Below are 25,492 nucleotides of genomic sequence, written 5' to 3'. Positions count from 1 at the left end.
TCTAAGGCACTTTTTAAAACTTTGGCAGATACGGTTGGTTGCGTGCACCTTGAATCCCAGTGCAGGCAGGTAGTTCTCTGTGAGTTCAAGGCCAGCCTGGCCTCATGGGGCTGAAGTGGAGCATGAAATAAAATAGAAAGAGATCATGCAGGGCCTTGTGAGACGTTTACCTTAATTCTAATGTAAGTATGACCCAGGGCACGACATGGTCCATAGCCCACTCTGTCGCTCTGTGGAGGTTGAACTGGAGAGAGGGAGTAAGCAGAAAGGGAACACGAATGGCTATTACAGGAATCCAGATAAGCCACAAGGCCTGTTCCCATCATTCACTCGGCCTTGTGTTTCCTGACTTCTTCTCTTGTCATTCAGACAGCCTTCATGAGACACTGCCTAGGAGAGGAGGATCTTCCCTGTCATTGGTGCTTATGTGTTTCCTCTGTCTTCCCTCGGATGCCACCCAAGGTATATAGCTTCACATGGATAGAGGCAGCTATACAAATCTCTATAGAAAGCAGTAGCAGAAAAGTGTTCATTAAGATTTCAGTCAGAGCCAGGTGTTGGTGGCGCACGCCTTTAATCCCAGCACTCGGGAGGCAGAGGCAGGCGGATCTCTGTGAGTTCGAGGCCAGCCTGGTCTACAAGAGCTAGTTCCAGGACAGCCTCCAAAACAATACAGAGAAACCCTGTCTCGAAAAACCAAAAAAAAAAAAGACTTCAGTCAGGTGTGGCGGCACACACTGTAATCCCAGCCTCCAGAGGTGGAGGCTGGCAGATCATGACTTGGAGGCCAGCCTGGGTTACTAGAAAGTCATTAAATAAAAAATTGTAAAACAACAAAACACCCAAGCTGAATGTGGTGGTATATACCATTAACTTTAATCTCAACACTTGGGAGGCAAAGGTTGGAGGATCTCTGCGAGTTCAAGGTCAGCCTGGTCTACATAGTGAGTTCCAGGACAGCCTATATAGAGAGACCCTGTCTTGAGAAAACAAAAGAAAAGAAAAAGAATAAAACACTGGAAACTACAACACTGATCACACCTCCTCAGATTCTCAAAAGGATCAGGTCTAACTTGTTGGCGATCCTGCTGCCACTTCAGCCCCAAATGAACACACATATGCTATATTAATTATAAAACTGTTGGCTGAAGACTAGGCTTCTTATTCACCAGCTCTGTCTTAATTATTAACCCATTTCTAGTAATCTAAGTATTTCTATGTGGTCTTATCTTACCACAGAAAGGTCCGAACCTGTTATTCCTTTGGCGGCCTACATGGCGATTGTGTCTAGAGGGCTTTCTCTGCCTGCCTTTCCCAGCTTTCTCCTCATCCTAGTCCCGCCTATCTTCCTGCCTTATTGACCAACTGTGTTTTATTCATCAAATAATAAGAGAAACATGTGTACAGAAGGACATCTCCCATCACTAATGGTTCCCTGAACCTTAATGAACAGTCGGCCCCTGTTTCAGAATATGGGGCAATGAAAGAGAACTCCAGGAATGTTTATTAAATACTCAGAAAGTAAAACTGTTTGTCTAGTTATTTACAAACCTCTGGGATTGAGGTTTTGTCCTTGAGAGAAAGAATGAAAAGAAATAGATGGCATCTTTTGAAGTTGACCAAGGCATCACACACCAATCCCATCTGACATGTGAACAATTTAAGAATCATAAGATACTATTTGGTTTCAGCCTGTGAGCCCTTTGGGGTTTAGTTAATGTGCTCAACCAAAAACTTATCTGCACCCATTCTGAATTAGACTAGGAGGGTTTTATAGAGAGCATAATAGCTCCTTTTGTAAGTAACACTAGAAAGTCTTTTCTAAAGGCTAAATGTGATAGTTCTGAGTGGGCATGGGAGCTGGCAATAAGTTTACACACATCTGCATAAACCTTTTTTAAACAACTGTAGTTCAGTAGGCAACTTGGTCTGTTCTCATGGTTACTTAGAACATCAAATGCGAATTCCCTCCTTCCCAAACCCCTAGTCACTCCAAACTCCTAACAAGAAAATAAAAACCGTATTAGATGATTGTTATAAAAGAAATTATATGACAGTTTAAACTAACTTTGCCAAGATATTAGGCACAGCAAGTCTTTTAGGCTGCTAATATATGTGTTGGCAAATCTTCGAGAAACACATGGTTCTCATTAAAAACATAAAACATAACCAACAAGTTAACTCCATGGGTAATGACACTTGCCTTCAAACCTGACAACCTGAGTTCAAAGCCAGGGATGGACCCACATGGTGGCCCATACAAGCAATTCCACAAAGGATGGTAGAGAAATGACTGACGCCATAGACTGCCATGTGGCATGTGTACACACACACACACACACACACACACACACACAATATATAAGCAAAATCTTTTAAATACACATAAAATGGAATTTTTAATTTAAAAAGTATAGAAACAAGCCCTTCTGATCTGAGAGCTTTGGTGTGCCTTAGAAAATACCTGATTTTCCAGGAAAAGATGACATCTGAAGCTACCTGCCTACTTTAAATTTACAAATGAAGCTTGGGTGGTGGTGCATGCTATTAATCCCAGCATTTGGGATGCGGGTAGATCTTGAGGCCAGCCTGGTCTACAGAGAGAATTCCAGGACAGCTCCAAGGCTACACAGAAAGACCCTATCTAGGAAAAAAAATTATTACAAACTATTTATAAGATTGGAACATGCATACAGCACAAAACAGTTTCACTGTGCTTCAAGTAGTGTTTTTATGGAACCATAAGTTCTTATGTAGGCACTGCCTTAGGCATTTGGGAGAATCTGATATGTCTTTCCTGGTTTAATTCATTGGATCTAGGTAGATAAAAATCTCTCTTTTTTATTTCACAAATATTTCCTATGGCTAACACCTTTCCCGGGATACTCGGCACCATTTTTGTTTGGAGAGTTTCTATGCAAACTACACCTTGCAGAGGTCTAGAGTCACAATCTAACATAAATACCCTCTTTTTAAGACGTCTACACCAAGAAACATTTGTCATCCTCAAGCATAAATGATAGTCCATATTATGTATAACTCAGCCTTCAACTTCCTTATAAAAAGTATGATGCTTGCTGGGACTGTGCTTCCCTTTTCTCTAAGGCTACCTGAACAGTTTTCAGTTTCTACCAGCACAATTTTACCGAGATCAGGTAGGGAGATAAGGCTACCCCATATATAGTTACAGCTGAAGTCCAAGGTCAAACTCTCACTGCTGCTGCTACATTTGACCCAAGAACCATTTTGTAGAATGCTCTTGATTAATATTTTTAACTGTAATTCCCTACACTATGTTTGTTTGAAGACTGTTTTCTTTATATTCAACTGGACAACTCTTTTAAATAGATGTAACCTCAACTCTTTAAAATAAATGTCACCTCAGCTTCAAGTCTGAGAATTAGTGAGTGGCCATGGGCAGATTCCTTCTGAAACAACCAGCTTAAATGATACAGTCAGAAGGGCAAAGAGGCCTTTCAGAAACATGGCTTTCTAACCATTGCCAAACTCTCAAGGTAGAAAAATGCTCCTGTACGAGCTAAACAAGCCCTGGATATAGCTCAGGACAAACTACTTGACTTGGCTGGGTGGTGGTGGCATGCACCTTTAATCCCAGGACTCCGAGGTAAAGGCAGGAGGATCTCTGTGAGTTCGAGACCAGCCTAGTCTGCAGAGCGAGTTCCAGGACATTCACAGCTATCACAGAGAAACCCCGAGTAGAGGGAGGAGGTACTTGCCTTATATGTTCAAGGCCCTGGGCTGCATTGTGAAAGTGGACAGGAAGCCGGGCGGTGGTGGCGCAGGCCTTTAATCCCAGCACTCGGGAGGCAGAGGCAGGCGGATCTCTGTGAGTTCGAGGCCAGGCTGGACTGACAGCCTCCAAAACAATACAGAGAAACCCTGTCTCATAAAACCAAAAAAAAAAAAAAAGGAAGAAAGTGGACAGGAGTGGGATAAAAGGAACCAAAGGTATAGATAGTCCTTCCTTTCCCTCAGACTTATCACAAAGATAATACGGAGTCTAAATTTGCAGGAGATGCTTGTTTTAGGCCTGGCATTCATTGACATTTCTTGCACATACATGGCCAGCAATATCACTTTTTTTGAACTTCCACTCTTGGCAAAGTTTCTAATTTAAATGCAACACTGGGAACACATCTTAATATTTGGATTCATTCCTGGCAAAAACAAAAGGGACAGAAGTTTAGCAGAGATCTCTGTGCCAGCATGTCTAGGGTTGGGGGTGGGGGTGTTTTGTTATGTTTTGTTTTTCTTTCTGACATGTCTGCTTTTACATGCAAAGCCATTGGTTCAACCACGAAGCACAAGTTCACTCAATCATCTAATCCCTTCTAGCATTACATTTTGCCTTTTTCAAATCCTTGGCTCATTATAAGCACAGCTTTATCAGGAAAAGAGAAAATATTTGCTTTTATGTCCTTTAATCCAACTTCATTACCAACTCTAATGTTGCCTCCCACTGGGCTTAGTTTAATTGCATACTATTGATGAATCATTTTAATGATGGAGTCTGAAAAACAATCGCATCAAATCTACCTAGTACAAGTCATTAGAATGTGTCAAATGGAAAGATAGCAAAGAAATGGGGGATACAGAGTTTTAGGAGAAGACTAGATGGGTCAATTTGCTGAGGAAATAGAGATCTCTCATTTGCCTGTTATCCAAAACTGTTTTCATTAGGAACTCGCTGCTTATCATGTTGACCGTCTCTAAATAGCCGGCTTAAAATAAGATTTTTCTTTGACATTAAGCTGACCTATCGACAGATACCATCAGAGACGGTGCTTCATCCATCTTTAATAACCCACTGATTTATATAAAACCCAATCATTGATTTTTTAACTAAAGTTTTACCAAAAACATTAACCAATAGTCACAAAGAGACATAGTAGGCAAAAAGACACTAATACCAGAGTCTCAATAATTCACCCAAATTTATTAAATACCATATTTTCTCTAATAAAGATAGTCATGTAATAATGTTTATCACTCTTTAAAAGTTATACCAATGAAATATATCAAAATAGACTATTTCCATGATCAGCCATAAGCATGACTGCCCGCCCCCAGCCCAGCCCACTGAAGTCTAGAATAGGAAGTAAAAAATACTACTTCTAGTTACAATTGGAACTTAAATGAGCATATGCAAGGTTTCACTCTTAATTCTAGCTAGGATATCAGGATTGTCGACACTTCTGTCAAGAGAATAAAGAATATTACAGTGAACTGTCTAGTCAGGACTTGAGCTTTTCTTTCTCAGCTAAGAAATGACAAGCTGCAGCTCTCTTAATGTACCAGGAGCCATAATTCCAGCTTTTTACCTGCTGGTGTACTGGGTCAGAAGGGCCAATGATGAATTTACAGGTAACATCCTATATGAAATTAATCAACACAATATAGATTGGAGCCACAAAGCCTGCCCTGAACTTTCTTTTTCTTTCTCACTCCCCCAAACAGGGCAAGCAGTCACCAAAAGCATTTCCCACAGGAAACCACAAACCCCTGTCCCTGGTGCCACCTGCAGTCCTTCTGTACAATGGCTGGCCCACCCCAATTCTCTTTAATTCTCTAGAGCCAACGGTATACAACTGCACCAAACCACTGAATTTCACAATGTAACTTGAGACAAACTGAATCTGAAAGGCTATTTTATGGGTATTTTGCCTCCACTCTTGCAGGTAATACAATCCATAGTACCCCCACTGGCTTGCAGTGTTTGACTCTCCTAATCCTCATTACCATACTTCCTTTGGTTCTCTTCTCAAAGGAAGTATGGCTGAGGGGACCAGCCAGGAAAATTAGTCTTTCTTAATCATTGTGTTGTTCATAATTAATGGAACATAATGGAAGACTAGAACAATCTTTAATTTTATTTGTGCGTTTTACTTCTATCTTTACCAAATAGAATGGTTCTCTTGTTTTTAATATATGCTATAGATTTTAAGTTATCATTTAAATCAAAGTCTTCACTGTCTTGAAGTTGTTCATGATCTGTTAATAAGAAGGAGAGTGGTCTCAAATCACAGCATTTGCCAAATGAATCTTTTGACTGCAATTTGCCTCCACATAATACTAAAGATTCAAAAATCTAAAAAATAAAACTTGTCTTCATATCTTACTTTGCTCAGCTAATATTGAAGATTTGCATTTGATGTGAAACTGTGATATCTATCTGTCCTTTTGGGTCTTAGTCAGAAGAAGGGGGAAAATACAATCAGTAGCTGAAGTATTGCAGGACTATGGCAACTGAACTATAATTAAAATGATAAAATGCCATGCATAAAATACTCTGAAGACAGCTTTGTTATCTTGTAAGCGTTCCATGAGGGCTATTTCATTTTCTCTCTAAGTAATTTCAAGTAGGAAGAGAGTGACTATATTTCTGAGCATATTGACAAAAAACTCTTTCAGTTTCATGGCAACTAAGTGATTGAACAGGAGCTCCAGCCTCGGCAGTTATATGCAAGTTTGGAAAGGAGGCCTAGATTGCCACATTCATTTTATTTCACTAGATGCATCTGCAGAGTAGGAACAAAACTCCCAGCTTTATCCAACCTTCAAGTTCAGTCATATATTTTTCTATTTGAAATGAACTGATACTGATTTAGAGCGGACATGCCTTTTGGAATGCCCTGAGGCCTTTCATTTCTTGAATGATATGCTAAGGCTTGGAATCTACCCAAACCTCCTTGAAGCACCCTCTGCAAAGTTTAATCTAATTTAAATGAACATATTCCTCAGCATAAAATGCTCTTTCTTATTCCTTCTTGTTTTTTCAGTGAGCACATGGACATATTTTTGTGTTTCTAAACATGTGGATGTTGAAACAATTCAGAAAGAGAAAAAAATGCTACATATTTCTTTACTCCAGCCATATTAAGAGCAGTGGCAAAAAAAGCTTAATTCTAAAAAACTCTTGGCCCTGGCACTGTGCAAATTATTTCACAATATGCAAAGGATTAAGCAGCAACATACTCATAGTTCCTGTCAAATGTTTCTCTAGTATAAATAATTCCATAGAGCCAGAGGCCTGACATCTCCCTTTACCTTCTATTCATTCTGTACAGTGCTCACATGAACTTCTTTACAAGTAAGAGTAACATTAGAATATGAATCTGTCCAAATATGCATTCATGTGGATAAGTGCAATCATAAATGCACAAGACATCAAACAGGTTACGATTCATTCAAAAATATTCATCTCTACAAGGAATATGTGAGCATAATTTAGATTTTCATAAACAAACAGAAAAGAAGGGTTGAATTCTTCTCGAACATATACTGGATGTAAATTGATCACCTTTTCTAAACCAAAAATTCGAACATTTGCAGTTTTTACTTGACTCAGATTCTTTTGCAGAAAGTGAAGCTACTGGAGGGGGGGGAAACTATAATGTTTAAAGAAGAGATACAAAAAGTTTCTTCTAGTAAAATCATAGTGCATAAGGTCCATCCTTAAAGTTAACGCCCCCTCCCTCCCTCCCCTCTCTCTTTTTTTCTTCAAGCAACTTGCAGCTAAGTATTTTGCTTTCAGTAATTCAGAGGATGAGAAAGCCCTTGACATCAGAGAAGGTGTGTTTTATATGTTGAAATGAGCTATTCATCCCTGGTGATCATTAGAAAATGTCACCAGAGAAGAAATGTACCCAAGAGGACATTGCAAAACTCCTACTCTGGGAATTCTGTTCTTTCTGAAGACTTTCCATTGTCTCAACAACCCATTCATTCATTCAAAAAATATTTATCAGGTACCATGATACCCAGCACTGTGTTAACATCAGCAAGGCATTAAATCTTCAAAGTAGTTTCTTATTCTACACATATGTTGACATATTTAGGTGGGGCCTTAAATTCTCTATTCAGATGAATGCCTTAGTTCCCTTCTAAGTAATTTGTCATCTAAGGCACCTTGAAGAGGGTTTCATTTTTCACCAATGGAATTCTACCATGTATGATGGTATCAACGTAGGAGTTCAGGTCATAAAGAATATAGATCGCAAATCCCAAGTACTACAGATTAAATATCCTTCCAGGCTTGGGTTACTGGAATTAGACCTCTACATGCTGCCTGCATTCACTTAGAGCTTCAAGAAATAAATTTCAGTTTTGACGATCCTCAAAAAAAAAAAAACCCCTAATCAAACTTTAGTTCACTAAAAAACAATTTGTCTCTTTCGTTGTTCTAAACAAAAGGAGGAATGACTATAATCTGCCTTTGCTGGAAACTCTAGCATCATGGGAATTTTCCCAGGCAGCTTTGTGGCAATCCAAGGAGGCTTCAAGGATGCTATAATTATAGCTACTATTCATTATATGTCTATTGTGTTGAGCATTTTATATTCAATACTCCGGCTTATTTTAGGCTTCCCCGCGGTGTATCCTAATTCCTGTTTTCCCAAGGAGGAAAGTAAGGCTCGGAGAAATTAGGTAACTTTCCCCTAGCCACACAGTGTGCAAGTGTGTACAAGAGAGGGACATCCGACTGTCTCCTGGAGCAGTATCAGTTCTCTGCAGTTTCTACGCTTAAGGGGGCTGGGGGAGGAGGGCTCGCCATCCCCGTGAAGATTGAGGAGATGAGGACTGATAATGCTGTCTGTGGAAGATTTCTTAGTGCAGAGGAGGAAAAAGAAAAAGGAAAAAAAATCGGGGGTGAAAGGGACAGTCGCAGCTGTTGAATTAAGAAGAAAATCTCCCCTGGAGGGGCCCTGGCTCTATTTCCTCCCATCTACGCCGAGCTGGATCCCACTCTGGGCATGGTAATTGACAGGCCACTGCGGTAATTGACAGGCCACTGTGAGCCACCAACGGAGGACCGCGTGGGGGTCGGAGCAAACGTTAACTTCTCGGCTTTGCTTCTCCCATTACCTCCCCCCTCCGGGCGCCCGCTGGAAGCTTCCACCGCCAGTGCAGTGCCGCCGGGAGGCAGACGGGGGGGCCGCTGACTGATGAGGGCAGCCGTGGTGCTGAGTGAGGCCCAGGCGTTCTCGCCTCTCGGCCTCGGGACCCAGGCAGCCGCAGCCGCCTGCGTGGCCAGGTCGGAAGGGATGCCCAGAGCCAAGGGGTTCTGGAACCTTCACCCAGGCAAGCGGGTATGGCAGTGGTGAGGTCTGGGCCTGCGCTGTGGCCATGGGACTTGGAGACCGCGAGGCCTAAGGGCAGGGGTAGTCAGGCTCCCGCTCTCCTCCCACCGGGGGTTGACCCTGAAGAAGGGTTTCACCGTGTGGCTGCGGGAGCAGCAAGCGAAGGCTGATGGGGCAGTGGAGCAGGCCCTGGGGCCGGCGCAGGCCTCCACCGCCCAGCCGCCCTGCTCGCCTCCTCCTCGGGCTCCGACAGCTTGCCAGCCTAGGCCCCACGGCCTCCCCCCCGCGAGCTGGGCTCCGCTTTCCCTCCATCAACTCCAGGCCGAATTCAATCCGAGAAGGCTCCTTTGAGCTTTTGTGTTTGCTGGGGGAGATGTGGGCGCAGGAGGGATCGCGTTACAACTTTCATTTCCTGAAATGTTTGAGGGAACATCCAGGGTTTTTATCCCCACATCAGGCCCGGCCATGGGCTCGGGTTTCAGGCCTTGTCACTCAGCTGTCACCAAACAAACGAGGCTCTCAGAGCCCTGGAGAGAGAGAGCTACCTGCTATTCATGACCCCTGGAGCAGGTGATCGCTCATGGGAAAAACAGGTAGAATTAATCATAGGGCCGGTCTCTGCTTCCTCTACTTTTTGGCAGATCTGGCCACCGTGTGAAACCTATCAGAAATCAAATTAACTCTTTCTTGTCCCCCACGGGAAGAGAAAATATTTTTCAAAAAACTCGACATCCATCCACACCCAGTGATAGAATGAGAGTGTTAGGAAGCATCTTGCATCCCACCCTACTTGGCCGTACCCTAGATCCTACTGTTACCTGGATTTGGAGTAGAATGAAACATCTTCCTCTTAGAAGTCATAGATACAACCCCTAACCTCAAATTCCACCACTCCCCCACCCCCATCTCCATCCCCAGCCCCCCGGCCCCCCACCCTCCCACCCCCTCTACCCGGATGCCACTGCTGGCTTGTACTAAAAGGGAAACCTCCAAGAATTTTCCTGTCTTCCTTTCTTCCCTCACCCATCAATTCTGTACACTGTACACTCTGTATTAGACCAACCTTTCCAAATCTCCATCATTTTCTTATTTATCATTTGGGAATTTCATACATGGATGTAATTTTTCATTATCAAATTTACTCCACTTCCTCTCCCCAACTCCTCCCACCTCCCCCACCCCACCCTAACTTCATGTGCTTTATTTTTAAGAAGCCTACTTTGTGCTGCTAGTAGGAGCATGGGTAGAGCACCCAGCACCCACCGGAGCATGAGCAACCTGTTGGTGCTGCCTCCCTAGAGAACAGTGACTCTCCCGCCCTACTCATCTTAGTTCTGGTTTAATTCTTTCTTTTTTAGCTGGACCAAAGCAGAAAGGTCTACATTCTTGTGCCCTTTGCAGATATTTTTTGCTTTAAAGTTGTAGTGTGAATTTAAAGCCACACCATTTTATGTTTTGTTATGTCTTTCTTCTTTTTTTTCTACACCTCCTTTCCCTCACTAGCTAGCGTGAAATTTTTTAGAAGAAAAATAGAAAAGCATTCAGCTTTGTTTTCTAAGTATATTAATATTAATAACCAGGACAGTTTAGGAACTTTAAAACAGACTATTTTCTAAACAGAAATATAGTGAGAGGCCTGTTATTATCATTCTGTTAGCTCTTCCACAAAAGTTTTGGGTTTTTTGTTTGTTTGTCTGTTTGTTTGGTTTTTTTGGGGGGGTGGGAAGCCAGGAGATATACAGCATGTAAAATAATCCTCTTGGCCTTTTTCATGAAGATTTTTGTCTGTTTATTTTGAAAATAGCCATTGGTTCCAGATTCCCAGAACTGATTTTCTTAGATTAGTGACTTGTACTGAGCAATATTATTCTTCAATCAAAATGTAAAACAAGAAAAAGAAAGATAGGAAGAAACCTTGACTTGACTTTAGGGGAAGCTTGTCATGTTTATATAGCATCAGCAATGCATAGAGGATATTCACCACACATATCTGAAGGCAGACAAAGGTTCAATTGTTTAAATGTTCTTTTCACTTCATAGACACTAAGAAGTGCTGGCATTCTATCTAGCTCAACCTCTTAAAAAAATGGCTGCACCTACTTCCATCTTTAAAGCATTCTAAGTAAATCCAACACTAGTTCCATCTTCCTTGAGTAAATAGGTTTAGAGATACAATTAACTGCACAATATTTCAGAGTATGCCATCTCACTCTCAAAGTGAGTATTTCTCTGTAAGCTTGTCTCCATCTACCCCCTCATTCCAGCCCCCACCACTGCCACACACAAAAGCAGTACAAACTAAGGGAGCCCTACTACACACAGCCACTTACCGTAATATAATATTGTTGTGAGAGCCAACCAAAGACGTCACACTTATGTGGGCTTGGTGTGTTGGGTTGTCTTATTTTGTTCTCTGGTAAGGCAGGGGTCATAATCCCATTGTCCTTTTTAGCATTTAAACCACTTAGGTGACAGGAAAGTCAAATTAGAAATTTTAGCAAAGCAGCTAAAGCCTTGCCCGAGGGCAAAAGGAAAAAGATGTATGTGGAGAGGGTGGGGGGGGTAGTCAAGTTTGTAAAAATACTTAAGGTCAATAGAACACCTAAAAAGTCAATTTTACAGACATGCTGCCTGGAATCTACAGATTATCAAGGACATCAACTCTCTCCATGAGATGTATTCTGTAAGAATCTCAAGTCATGATGTCTTGTGTCAGTCAAAATAATGTACTCTGGAACTATTAAATCCCACAAGAACAGCGGCTTAGATTCTGAACCACCACCAATTTCCCCCTCCCCCTCCAAAGTTGTTTCTATTATGAATGTCATGGCATTTTAAAAGTCATAATCCACTTAAAGTTCCAGATTAAACTAAGTTGTATGGCACACTAAAGTAAATTTGGCTGTCAGTCCGTGGTGTTCATATTTTATTCTACCTGTGTCAGTCTCATTGAGTTCTTTTGTTTTGTTTTGTTTTTTTAACTTTGAAGAAAGGGCAGAAAGGGGGCCAGATAGATGCAGGTGGTATAATTTTCAGGCTGTATTAGTATATGAATGTCCAGGCTCTCTCTCCTATTTTTCTTTCAATGGCAATCACTAATGATAAGAAAGAAGAAAGAGTCCTCCAGTATCTTTCCACATTTTAACTACAGTCAAGTGACCACTTCAGACACACTGAGGTATATGTAAATCTAAAGCTAACCTATTTCCCTTTTCAATAATAAGACTTGGTTTTAATGCTTGGTTTTTAGTGTTTGTTTCTTTCCTATATTGTTCTGTTTGGCCATAGAGAATGTTTTTGCATCAGGGCAACAGAGTATAGTGAGTACCTTTCCTAAAAGCAGTGTGGGATTGTACTCTACCTGCTGAGAGCTTGGGTCTCAGCTGTCCATTAACACGGTAAAAGGGAGAAGATCTGAGGGAGGGATTGGAGAACAGGCTTTCCACGCGCCTCCAGCAGTCTCCTGTTCTTTGTTTTTAAATGCTACTGCCGTGTTGTTTCTCACTGTCTGAAAGACCACAGCGTCTAAAACTCTGATTGCCATCCTCGGTAGGAGAACAGGTTTCCAATTTCATCAGCTGGAGTGTGTGTGTGTGTGTGTGTGTGTGTGTGTGTGTGTGTGTGTGGTTTAAAAACGCACAAGAAAAAGAGGCCTTTCCAGGGCAGCGCTTTTTCTGGGTAGAAGAAAAGGCAATATTTCCTACATGATTTTTGTAGTGTACCTTTTACCCAACCCATCCTCCACTTAGAGGCCAGTTCTGGACCCAGTCAGACCTCCTCAGGAGTCTATGAACTTGAGGTGCTCAAAAGTCCCCACCTGGCTAAAGTAACCCAGCAGCCTATAAAACTAAGTCCTCCAGCGCCCTCAGTGCAAAATGCTCCTGAGAAGTGGTGGCCACAGCACTGGTTCCTCTGGCTTTAGACCATTGGAGGAGGTGGTCTAGGAGTTTTTAGAACCTTCTAGGAGAAAGGTTTGAAAAAGGAATAACCCACCTGTGCTTGTCAAAACCACCCATCTCTGTAAACCCTGGGTAGATTGTGTACTTCAACAGTCAGAACCAAGCTGGTGCCTTCCTTCTGGGTTCCCGGACAGGACAAAGGGAAGAGGTAACTGCCCCACCCCCACCCCGACTCCAGCGACCTGGCTACGCTGGCACTCCCCAGTCGTAGAGATGGCCACTAACTCCGAAATAGATCACCTCGCTGGTTGGCACTGCTTGGACGCATTCGGGTAAGGCGTTTGAGCCATAGAGCCAAAGCCAAGGCCCCAATCTAGTGGAAGGGCCGCTGGGGAATGGGCCATCGGGCCGCAGTCAGCCGGTCGCACGGGAGGAGACTCCGGGCCAGAGCCGGGCCAAAGCCGACTGTTGAGGGCGTAAAAGTCCCAGAGCACTGGCACCTGCACTGGGAGCAGCCTGGATACCTACCCCACTTCAAGGGCAGGTGTCACCCTGCCAGGGAGCGTTCAGTGCCCCTGGAGTACTAGGAACTCAGCAGGGAGGCCGAGCCTTGAGTCTGCAGGATGACCCGGATACCCAGGATGGCAACTGGTGCTATGGCCCAGAAAGCTCCCTTGAGGCCAGCTTGACCTCCTCTGCTCCGAGGGACTTCACAGAGGCCCTGGACCAGACCCCAGGCGCCATTAAGATCCGGGTTCTGAGACAGGTGCGATTCTCTTTGGAAGCTGCCGAGAGCGATGCTCCAGTACTATCCTGGCCTCCTCAGTGCAGAGAGGCACCAACAGCCTCTCGGGAGGCCAGATGACAGACGCTCCTTGAAGCTCTCTGCAGCAGCCGGAGAAGCACAGGTCTTTGGATTCTGGGTCTGGAGTCCTGCCCCTGAGCCCCGCGAAAGACCTTCAGGCGTGGGAGGCCGCTAGGAATGCAGCCTCTGCGAGCGAGCGGACGGTGCAGAGGCGGAGCGAGGGCCACTGCGCTGGGTGTGGTGCGGTGCCTAGAACTCAGAGGGCCCTCGGCGGCCGGCGGCGTTCTGGAAAGGCAACCTGACCCGTAGTCAACGCTTGGCAAACTTGAACGTAGCCCACCAGCTCAGTTCCACAGGAAGCTCACACACTATCTCAAGATGAAGACCAAGCTGTCCTTGCCTAGAAAATAGACTCAGTACCTACAGCGACCAGCTCTGGTGGGTTTCAGTCCAGGTTCTTGAATCCCTACATGCTAAGCCAAAGACTCAGGAACTGCCGGCCAAACCCTTTGGACTCTGAACACTTAGGAAGCGTCTTTCTCCGCCAAGGGGTCACGAGAAGACAGCCGGATCCGATCCCAGCGACCTTGTATTGAGATTAAAGACGTTTTAGAAATCATCCCTCCATTTGGTGGGGTTTGGGTTTTTTAAATCTCTCTTGGACAAATGCTGTGAAATTTCGTCCTAAAACCACTTTCTTTATAAGAGGCTGCACAATTATTTTTGGCTATCGCTATGAAATCTGGGGAGGAGAAACGAAAAGTGTCTCTACATTCAGTTAAACTTTTGACTCCGAGAAGGTAAATCGGATGCCCCTCAACAGCTGGTTCTCGAAGATTTCCTCGAGGAGAAAAAAAAAATATATATAGTCAGTCCCCCCTAAAGATCGCTCTAAAATGATTGCCAAGAAAACTCAGAGCGATATCCAGCTTTCTCGCCTCCTCCGGCTTGTCCCACTCTTAGCCAGAGTGGGCAGAGGACGGCGGAGAGAGGCAGATTGTGCAATTTCTTATTAAACACATCTGGAATATGCACATTCTGGATCGAATGCCAGGGATTTTACAAAGAGTTTATGGCTATGACAGAAAACTGTCCTTTTAACGAGTTTACAAGCAGTAATCACGGGGGCTTTTACAGGACCCGCCGTCTTAGCTGCTAGCCAGACCTGCAGACTTTTCCAAGATCCACCAACCAAACCAGCAGGAAGTGGGCCGCGCGCCCTGGGAGACAGAACTTCCACGACTCTAAAATTATGCCAAGAGGAGCTGCGTGAGTGGGGGGTAGTCGGAGTAGGAAGCCAGGGCATGTAAGAAATTAAAGTAATTGGCCCTTCCTTATTTTCCAGAGAGATTTCCGCGGTCTCTTTTGAAGCCTGTCAGGGTCACTGAAAGCTATCTTTGTGCCGGGTGTTTGTTTTGGGGAGTGAATGTGAAGAATGTGTGGAGATTCCCTGTGAGAGCCCCTCCTGCAGAGGGTGGTATTTCTCCGTGGCCCAAGACGTGGAGAATAAACACCCTAGTGACTTAAATAAACACCGACTTAATGATCCAAAACACTAACAAGGGAGATTGGGACCCGGAGCTCCCAGCCCAAATGATAGTCTCTGAGCGGCTGTGTGCACATCTGTCCATCACCAAGGGAAAATGACTTTATAAGTAAAAGTGACTATATTTTAAAAGCACAGTGACCATTTCTCTTTTAAACGCAAAACAATTCGACAGTTACAAAAAAAAAAACCTCATGATAGAAAGGCCTTAATTTCACACACATACACACCTTATTCCACTCAGGTCAAGAACAACAGGGAAAGGTAAGAAAGAAATATATTAATGTTGACATTTATAGATGAGGAAAAATCAAAATTATGAAACTGTCATGTCAGGAAATAAATAGACTCTCCCTGGGGAACAATATTTTACAGAGCACAAGCAAGCCAATTCTGTTATCCTGAGTAGAATTTTAATAAATAATGCCATTTGTTTCACTAGCCTTAAAAGCTAAATACAGAAGATACATCATTTTGCCCCAGGCAAAAAAGAACATGGAGCCTTCATGATTACTGGGATTTTTCTGGACACTATCTGAGGAAAGAGCTCCTGGTAGCCTGCTTTTTATTTGTACTGGATCAATTCATAATTTTAAATCCGTGTTCGAGTTCCCTTTTTTAAAAAAAGCAGATAAATTACTTTTACTTTCACAGTCTTTTCATAAGGCGTTAACACAGAAGAGCCGAGTTAACATATGAATGCTGTGGAAAAGAAACAGTGGTAAACAAAACTGCATTTCTAAATAATAAAAATAAATAAATACCCAAGGCTACATTTCTTCTCTTTTGTCAAATCATTAACCTAGTCAGTATTCTTGGTTTCGGGTAATAGACTTCAAAAATACCCTGCAGTTCATAACTACTACTAACTAAGCAAGACTTGTTTTGAAATAGACCCAATGACTGCAATGCACGACTCACCTTTTTCAGAAACAGACCCAAACTCCTGGTGGTCTACTGAGTTTTAATTTAGACTGGTTTGGATACAACAGAAAAGAAGCCTAGAAACACGTGCTGTTTTAGTAACAACTACCAGGCTGCCAGGTTTGCTGGTGCCCCTTTGCAAGTAGAAAGTGGGAACAGAAGAAGTCTCTTAGCAGAGGCAACCTGCTCAGAAAAGTCCTGAGGGCACAAGTGAGGACATTTGGGAAAGTGGTTTCCCCTCCCTGCTTGGTACACTTCTAAAGTTTGTCATAGGAAAAAGAAAAAAGAAAACAAACACCAAAACACCCCACGAAATTTGACAAAAATAGTTGTATTACTAATGTCTCTTCTAGTTCTAACTGCCTCCCACAGAGAGCATCAAGACATTTAGGCACTTGTCTTCCCCACTAATACTGTTCTTTTATTTTAATCTACATAAAATTATTTAACACTAAGTGTGAGAATGTAAACTTAATTTTCCATCAAAACCGGTTATGATTATATTTTTCCCATTCATCTTAAGACTGCAGCCAGCCCCTCTCAGCCTGGAGGGTTTTTGTTTTCATTATTTTTGATATGTCTCTCTTCCTCTTCATTTCCTTTTCCTCTTCCCTAAACCATGTCCCCATCAATAAATTAAAATGAAATAATTAAAATCCAGTTGATTTGTAATTTTTCTTCACTAAAAGAAGATGTAAGAAGAGGAGGAGAAGGAAGACGAGGAAGAAGAGGAGAGGGAGGGAGGAGGTTACTGAAATGGATGCCTGAGTTGCCCTGGACCAAGACTAGGTGCTTTTGTTTCCAGACCTTTCGGTGGGAGGGGAAACGCAACAGTGTTAAGAGCTGGAGAGAAGAGGGAGACTATGCTCAACTGAGATCGCTGTTGGTTGTAATTTTTAAAAAGACATTTGTGAAAGCCCATCATTCCTTTATGCGCAAAGAACCCCAGAAACAAGCTGCAAAATTGTTCCTGACTTCTATGTACAAGTGTCCCTAGTTGTTGGGTTGGTTGCTTCTCCAGCCGTCCCTTCAAGCCCCCGCCCCGTACCGCCCCACTTAGGAACCCAAGTCCACCAGACTGGAGGTGAGTGGGCCCAGTAGAGAGTCCTGGAGCTGGTGCTGATGAGCCTGCAGGCCGTGGCTGGGCTGTGAGGCCGTTAGGCCCGGAAGAGAATAGTTTGAGCTCCTGGCGTGGCCCATATTGCTCTGTAGCAGAAGGACCGAGTTCTGGTCTGGACTTTGGGGAGGTGAGAACTCTTCTTCTGAGCTGGACATGAGCGGCTTGCCCCCTTCCAGAGGAGAGAGTTGATTCTGCTTGTTGGAGGAGGAGTTATTGTTTTCAGTGTTCTCCCTGAGAAATAGAGGACAACACCATATGGTTAAAAAAAAAAGTGCGAGGTGAAGGGAGGGGGCTGGAAGGAGGACAGGGCAGTTGTGCAATCTGTCACCGATCCAAATGGAGGATCTCTGCCTCCCACCCATCCCCAAGGGTCATGGGGGAGGTGGAGAGGCCAACTAGAGAAACGGGGAGCCCGCCCGCTGCCTGGACACTGCCCCGTTTCCTCCGTACTCCTCATAGTCGGATGGGCCGTGTTTATTTAAAATAAGCCCCCAAAATCTCAATTTTGTCCAAGCAGCTATGTTTAAGTACCTGTCAACTAGCCCCCGTACACCCAAGTAACTGCTTGGAAGCCCTCCGACAAATGGTTGTCGCAATAAAGAAATGATCGGGAGACAAACTGCCCAATGCACAAAGGCTTGCGGCGACCCAAGTCAACGGCCTGCCACCATCTGAGGAAGCAATTAGATGACCAGTTTCCCGGCCCCTGCCTGGAGATTGGGGTTTCAGAGACTTAGGACAGGTCATGGGAAGTCGTGCCCAGAGCGGCCCAGTGACCTGAGTAAACACAGGGAGCTTAGCCAGTCTCTCGGATTTCTTCCAGGAGCGGGCCCTCGCTTGGCTACAGAGACCGGCCGTTTTATAAACTAAAGGCTAGCTGAACCTTGCAACCTCTGTTTATTGCTCCTAGTTCGTTTCTCAGCTCCCCCTATCCTCCCCTCAAGCTGCTGGTCAACAATCCATAGGCTCCCACCCTTTCTCAGCAGGAAAAACTTCGCCACCCCACCCCGTCTGGGCGCTGATGGAGCCCGCACGGCCGAGTCAGTCCCCGTACTCGGTCCCAGTCAACTTCTGCACTTCTCTGCTCGCGGCTTCCGCCTTCCCAGCGCCGGCGGCCGCCCCTCACCGAGCGCCTGCCGGTCTGCACTCTCCCTTCCCCGCAAGGTCTCTCTCCGAGAGCCCCTTTCGGCGGAATTCAGGCAGGCTCCGCGGTTTCCCACCCAGAGGGGAACGTGGAAACTAGATCTTCGGCCCCCGGGTTGCCGGCGAACAAAGCACAGCCCGCGGGGCCCTGCTCCCGCGTCCCCAGACCATCAGCTCTGCTCCGCGCTGCGCTCGCCGCCCGCTACCCCGCTCGCCTCCCAACTTCGGCCCGAAGCTCGGCAGCGAACCGCCCCGGCCTAGCCGCCGCGGTGTCTGCGCGAGGATGGGGAAGCAAAAACAGTCGTCGTCGCCCCCGCCCCCCAAAGCTTTGCTCCCGGGCGGGAGAAGCCAGCGACCGGAGCTCCACTCCTCTCCGGCGGCGACGGCGGGACCAGAAAAAGCCACCCGGCTACGCACGAGGGAGCGCGGCAGGCGGCAGTCTTCTCCCGGCTTGGGGCCTCTGATAGGACACCCAGTAGCGACTCCCCCGGAGCTCTCTTTTCAGGGTTTTCTTCACAAGACTCCTCCCTTTGTCCAACTGGTGCGGAATGAACTCTCATCCACACACTAGCCAGACAGAGCGAGTGAAGAGCCGGGAGGCGTTGGGGGCTGAGCGGACATCTCAGATCAGCTTCAAGTCGGGGTGAAAAGGGCGGAGGTTCGAGACCCTCCGCCGCAAGAACCGGCTTCCTACGCGTATACCAAACAATACACCCCTTCCCTCCGATCAACAAGCTCCCTAATCACCCCCTCTTTTCACCGCAGCCAGCCAGGAAGGCAGGGACAACAAACGCAGAGCCAACAGCTCCCCACCAAAGAAACCCACGCGCGGGTGCAACGCGGCCCAGTCCCTAGCAGGCAACCTTGAGAGTCCGTGAACTTTTCACTGCAGCGTCGCCGAAATCGGGGCGCCGCCCCACGGACCTCTGCCCGCCGCCGGCGGGTACCAACTCCGGAGCGATGCCTGCGGAAGCGGGTGAAAGGGGGGGCAGAAAGGGACGAAGGGTGAGACTTCCCCGGGTCGCCCGAGCCTGGGCTAGCACTCCGCGTACCTTTCCTTGGCCTCGGCAGCTCGGTCTCTTTGCCTCCGGTTCTTAAACCAGTTGCTGACCTGGGTGGTGGTGAGGCCGGTGGCCTCGGCCAGCTCCCGCTTCTCCCGCGGCGAGGGGTAGGGGTTATGTGCGTACCACTCCCGCAGCACGCCCCGCGACTTCTCCTTGAAACAGTAGCTGGTCTCCTCGCCATCCCAGATGGTTCGCGGCAGCGGGAATTTTCGGCGTACCCGATATTTGCCCACGGCACCCAGGGGTCGACCGCGAAGTTTCTCGGCCTCCACGTAGTGCGCTTTCAGCCACAGCTGCTGCAGTTTGGGGTGGTTGTGAGGCGAGAACTGGTGGCTCTCCAGGATCTTATAAAGCTCGCGGAAGTTGCCGCGGTGAAAGGCGACCACCGCCTTGGCCTTGAGCACGCTCTCGTTCTTATGCAGGTGATCGCAGGCTGGCAGAGACCACAAGAACCTGCCCAGGCGTTCCAGGTTCCCGCCTTGCTGCAGAACCTCGCACACGCACGCCACTTGCTCTTGCGTAAAACCAAACGACGGCAGCATCGACATGGCTGGCGCTGCCGGGGCGCACCGGCCCGGGCGCACGCGGCAGTGAGCGGATCTGAGAAAGCAGGGGGGAGCGGCTGCCGCGGGGAGGGGGGGCGCTGCTGCTCCTAACCCCCTCCCAGGCTTGGCGCGGACGAAGAGGCTGGTCGGACCTTGCGAGTGGGAGGCGTAGGAAGACCAGGAGAAGTAGGAGCGCGCTAGACTCCAAGTGACTGGCGCACTCTGCAGCCTTCCGGGCCTCGCTGGCTCCCGCCTGCCGCCGGGTGGATGCTGCTGGTTGCCGGGGAACTTGGTTTCTGTTCTCCCCGCAGCGGCCTTAAAGCGCGCAGCGTCCCGGGCGCGCTGATTGGCTGCAGGCGGCGCCTATCCGAAGCTGGCCAGCCTGCGCGCCGCCCGGCCGGGCAGCAAAGCCGCGCCGCCCAGCCGCCCCGCGTGGGGAGGGAGAAGCTGCGGAGCTGAGGATAAGGAGTGGTGGGAGGAGGAGTACCCGGAGAGGTGGGAAGTGGGGTGGGGTCGGGAGGAGGGAACTAGGGTGCTGGAAAGGGTGGTGAGCAAGTCAGGACCTAGCAAAGCGGCGCCCTCTTTGGTGTCACCTAAGGGAAGCCTCGAGCATCTCTGCACAAATCAATGACTGCAGACGTTCTCTCATGACCCTCTTCGTCATACTCCTATCCCTGTCCCTTGCAGTGTTGGCTTTTCCCGGTGAGCTCATATTTAATTACCTTAATGTTGAGATGAATAAATAATGGATTGATGAATAGCTTATGGAACGCGATAAATAATACAAGAGTAGACTAGGGTTCTGTGCTGTGGGCACTCAGAGAGTGACTTCTCCCAGGTTTGGCTTCAGCTCCAGGAGCCAAACCTAATTTCCTCCCCCTTTTCCCTTCCTAAGCCAAAGGGCGCAAGTACTCTGATCTGGGCAACATTCCCCTCATTCTCAAAGTGCCTCTAGAAGTGGCATCAGGAGAAGGGTTGGCCCTGGCACAATAACCGAGTTTGGATAGAGACACCCGTGCTTCATTTGCGGCTTAGTATCTTGACGTAGTCGACAGACTTCTGGACTTAGTTTCCCCATTTGCACAGTGGCGTTTTTTTTTTTCCCAGCGCCACCTCTGTTACTGATGAATACCGAAAAGCTTTACTTGCCATTAGCAAAATTTGTTGGGAGCCTCATGCAAAAGGCTCTGGATGGGGTGTAAATTAAATAAAACTGTGCCCAGCTCCAATAACCGTCGCGCTGTAACATAATCCTTGCCCTGCTCTGAGAGGGACACTGCCCTCAAAGCTAGAACCGCAGTGGCTCCAAGAAGATTAAATAAAGTGTGTGTGTGTGTGTGTGTGTGTGTGTGTGTGTGTGTGTGTGTTGCAATGCTGGCCTGTTTTGCTGCCAGAGAACCAGAGGTGTCCTGCAATTTAAGTCCCATCATCTGCTATTTTGTTTCTGTGTGGAGAATGCTTAGTAAAACTATACAAACAAATGAAGCTGTAATTATCTTAAGCCTCATTTGCACACCTTGTTCCAAAGCAATTATTAAAAAGATTTTGAAAACAATTAGCCTCTCTAAATAAAGATAATCTATTGTCAGTAGCTAAGACTGGCAGCAGATAAGAACAATGTGTGGAGATAAGGGAAGGCACATGGTGGAAGGAGGGTGACTTTATGACTATACTTATCTCTGATTAGATAAGTTCAAAACAGAATTTTAAGTACACTTCAAAAATGCTTTGGAGTTCAGTGTGCCCTCTTAGAGAATGGCCAGGAGCAAACCTTGGGCTCTTTAAATGTGCTTGTCTTCTTTCAGTGTTTTGATTTCATCAGCCAGAGAGTCTGCACCACAGAACCGTTTTGCATTCTGAGCTCTAAGTGAGAGCAGGGTTTCCCCTTGTATTATTTATATGGTTTTAAAATAATGCACCCAGTCCAAAGCACCCTGTAGCATGCATTTCAAGCTCATAAAGGATCCCCACCTCGAGGTTGTTTCCCCTGAGAGACTGCAAGCAGACAGAAAGGCTGCTCTGAAACTCATGCTATCTATCCCATGCAATTAAACCTTTGGAAGCAGATGCTGATACATCATCACATTTAGGCCTTTTTTAATACATTGAAAGGGTGTGTATTATTTCAGAAGAGCTCCTGCCACATGGTATGCCCAATGGCTTCCTTCTAAACTAGAAGCCTGGCACTGCTGAATCCTAGGCTATGTGCCTGGTAATTTTCCCTCACTGTCTTATTTTAGTGCTCATGACGTTTCAGATGAAGTCTTAAGGAACGGCAGTGTCCTGCCAAGAGGAATGTCTCTGCTTGGAACAGCCCTTATTGACATGGCAGCTGTGTGAGGACCAGAATGGGGACTTATATGGGCTCTCAAAATCAGTACCCTAATGTCTGGAACAAGTGTGCACAATTAAAATGAGAGGAGGGCTATACACATTGTCACTTAAAAGACAAAGGGCACGTTGAGTGCAGAGTGTACTTTGTAATTAACAGTCTTTAAAGGGAAGAGGGGTATAAGTCACAGACAACTACAGGTATACATTTACAGAGGATAGCAGGAGAGAAAGGCAGTATATGACTACCATTTCCCTGGCATCCTCCAGATCCACCCCCCCCCCGGCCATTTTTTTAAAAAATCTCTGTTCAAAAGGAATCAGGACTGTACCAGACTCTGGTGACAACTGGCAAGAGGAACGACATAAGTTCTGTGATAACCGGCACCGAGGTTATGAGAGGTACTTTTTCTCAGAGGCAGAGGCAGGAACGGGGTTGGGGGCTTTTCCTCCCTCCCATTTAATTCAGTAGATCACTTAACTAAAAAGGAAAAGTGCTGTGCGCTTTGTACCAAGGAGCCTACCTGCTATTTGGATCCCTCGGTTAAGGGAACCAATTGTTATAAATGATAATTATTGGCTTGGATATATAAGGTTTCCCCAAATGGAACCTTTCACTGAAAACCACTAAAAGAGGTAAAATGACATGAATTTACAAACCACATAAACCAAATGATCCATTTTAAATCGCGCACAGAAAGGTTGGAGTTGTTCTGTAATATAAAACCTTTGCTGTCAATGCAAATCGCATGAAAAAGCAGAGATGCGTCGGGAATTTAAAGGAAACTCAACCACTCTAGCCCGCTGGCTGCTGCCTCGGCAGCTTCCGGGCTTAGTAGGGTGACTCTGGGGGAGAGGCTCCGGGTGCCTCCACAGTGCGGGTACACAGGAGCTGCTGGGTCGACATAGGCCTTGGACAAAAATCCTGTATCTGAGTCCTACTTGTTTTTCTCCAGGCTTGAAGCAAGATGCCTTGAGGCTCCCAGCCGGGTTTCTTGGAGTTCCTTTACTATCAAAAAGGACTCCTACCCTACCTACAGATTTGGAAATCAAGGGCATCCTCAATAAACTAATGCCACCTCTGTGCAGCAGTGCAGAGACTCAGATCGGAGCCGAGCGGAGGCAACAATGTTCATCTTTTTCCTCTCCTTGGACGGAAGCCGCTCGTGCCCTGCGTCCTTGGGAACTAGGTTCAGATTCTGAGCCACGCACGGGAACTGCCGCCCACCTGCCCTGTGCAGGACGCCGCTGCCTGCGAGGACTGAGTAGGCCAAGGGATCAGAAAGGGAGATTTGCGGACCCAGGGAGGAGAAACTCAAAACCAGTCCATTAGTAAATGAGTTTTGTGTTGTCAAGGTTCTTTCCCATCCACTTGCTGTTCTGAAAAATAGATCACGTTTCGTTATCTTTAGTGGGAATCTGCAACGCGACACCGGATCCGCTAGCCCCTCCCCCGCCTCCCTCCCTCCCACCCATCCTCTCTGCCTCGCTCTGCCTCGCTGAGGGGAGCCGTCCGGCCTCCTCGGCTTATTTCTGAACAATGAGGATTTGTCTGTAGCCCTAATGTATTTATGTATGGACGTGTGTGGGGGGGGGTGACTTTCTCCTAGAAGCGGGAAGCGCGGGGACAGAGGCTTCTGCTTCCGTAGTGCGTAGTGCGAAAAGCCTAGGCTGGTCCAGGACGCCAGGCGACCACCGCCCCCTCCCACACCTGGACAAACAGAACCAGCTGGAATCCTACTCCTGAAACCCTGTCCCCGGTCCACCGCGTGTAGCTCCAGAAAATGCCATGTCAGTCTCCACACTATCCCGAGAAACACAGAGGGACGGATAGAATATGACACCTCCAAACACATACAATCCTAGCTCTGCTCCCCACCAATCTGAGCTCCTGTCCCAAGTTCCCTCCCCTCCTCACACAGAAAACACAGAGGGGAAAGAAAGGGGCTGCGTGACCCCCGTGGTTGGGAGGCGCTGTGGTCTGTATCTCTGTGTGTCTCGGTTTCACTCTCTACGCTACTCAAATACAGATGACTTATTTTGCCTGAACCTTTGCTGTCATTCATTCATTCACTCTTGCTGTCTCCGTTTCTCCTTACCACCACTCAGCATCTACCTTTCTTCCCAGTCCTCAACGTTGCTTGCTTCTTCCTGTTTACTTGAGCTGCACTCAGAGGAAGCTCGGTCTAGGGACTCCAATGGTCGAGTTTGAACCATAGGCTCCCACTCAACATTAGATGGCAAGCACCTTTCTGGAAAACGAGGTGTCACAATCACTTCTTATGAATGTAGGCAACACTGGCCCTTTTCCTCTTAAACATTACGTTGGAGCAAGTTTACAGAAAGGAGAACTCCGGAGACTGCTTATCTTCCATTGGATTTTCAATCAACTTTCCCCTCCCTCTCTCTCAGCTAACACACATCCTGAGTACCACATCTGTCTAAGCTAAGAAGAATTTCCTTTTGGGAGGTGAAAGCCTGCAGCTCCTCCTGTTCAGAGGAAAGTGCTAGTGACGGTAATGCAGGGTGACACTAAATAAACAGTTAGGGTGGACTGCAAAGATGGAGTTAATTATCCAGTGAGCTGCCTTGCAGCCCAGACCATCAGGGGCTGATTTGTTTTGGCTCTTACTCCAAGGAAGGAGACAAGCCACTCTCTTCTGCACATCTCTTTGGGATCCAGATCATTCAAATCTCCAACAAACAAAACAAAACCCACTATCCCTGCTTCAGTTATAACTCATTTTATTACTACTCTTCTACAGACTGAAAAGAAATGCGCATTTTGTTACCTCACTACCCTAAAAGAGAAAATGCAAACACATTCCTCTGAAAGAAAAATCAGGGTAGACACCATTCTATTTATTTATTTAGAGTTCCAACTATAAGGAACGCAGATAGTTTGTGCCCCTCCATGTCTCTTCACTTTGGATCTTTACAATTAATTTATAAATCTACATGCTTATTTTTTAAAAAAGAGTAAAATGTTATCCTGCCCTTTATATTCTCTCTCT

At 46.2% G+C, this 25,492-nt stretch overlaps 1 protein-coding gene across 1 annotated transcript; it reads right to left on the bottom strand.

The window, feature by feature from the left end:
• Positions 1–15,745: 15,745 nt before the first annotated feature.
• On the bottom strand, positions 15,746–20,585 carry Six1 (SIX homeobox 1). The gene is made up of 2 exons (XM_005072770.4): positions 19,591–20,585; positions 15,746–17,626 (listed from the first exon to the last, which is right to left on the bottom strand). Exons 1-2 carry the CDS (start codon positions 20,148–20,150, stop codon positions 17,332–17,334), a joined length of 855 nt encoding a protein of 284 aa, XP_005072827.1. The 5' UTR covers positions 20,151–20,585; the 3' UTR covers positions 15,746–17,331.
• Between the last annotated feature and the right edge of the window lie 4,907 nt (positions 20,586–25,492).

This window comes from Mesocricetus auratus, unplaced genomic scaffold (genome assembly GCF_017639785.1).
Source record: "Mesocricetus auratus isolate SY011 unplaced genomic scaffold, BCM_Maur_2.0 Super-Scaffold_15014, whole genome shotgun sequence".
NCBI classification, from domain to species: domain Eukaryota; kingdom Metazoa; phylum Chordata; class Mammalia; order Rodentia; family Cricetidae; genus Mesocricetus; species Mesocricetus auratus.
The sequence above is the reverse complement of the archived record's forward strand: the minus strand, read 5'-3'. Positions and strand labels throughout refer to the sequence as shown.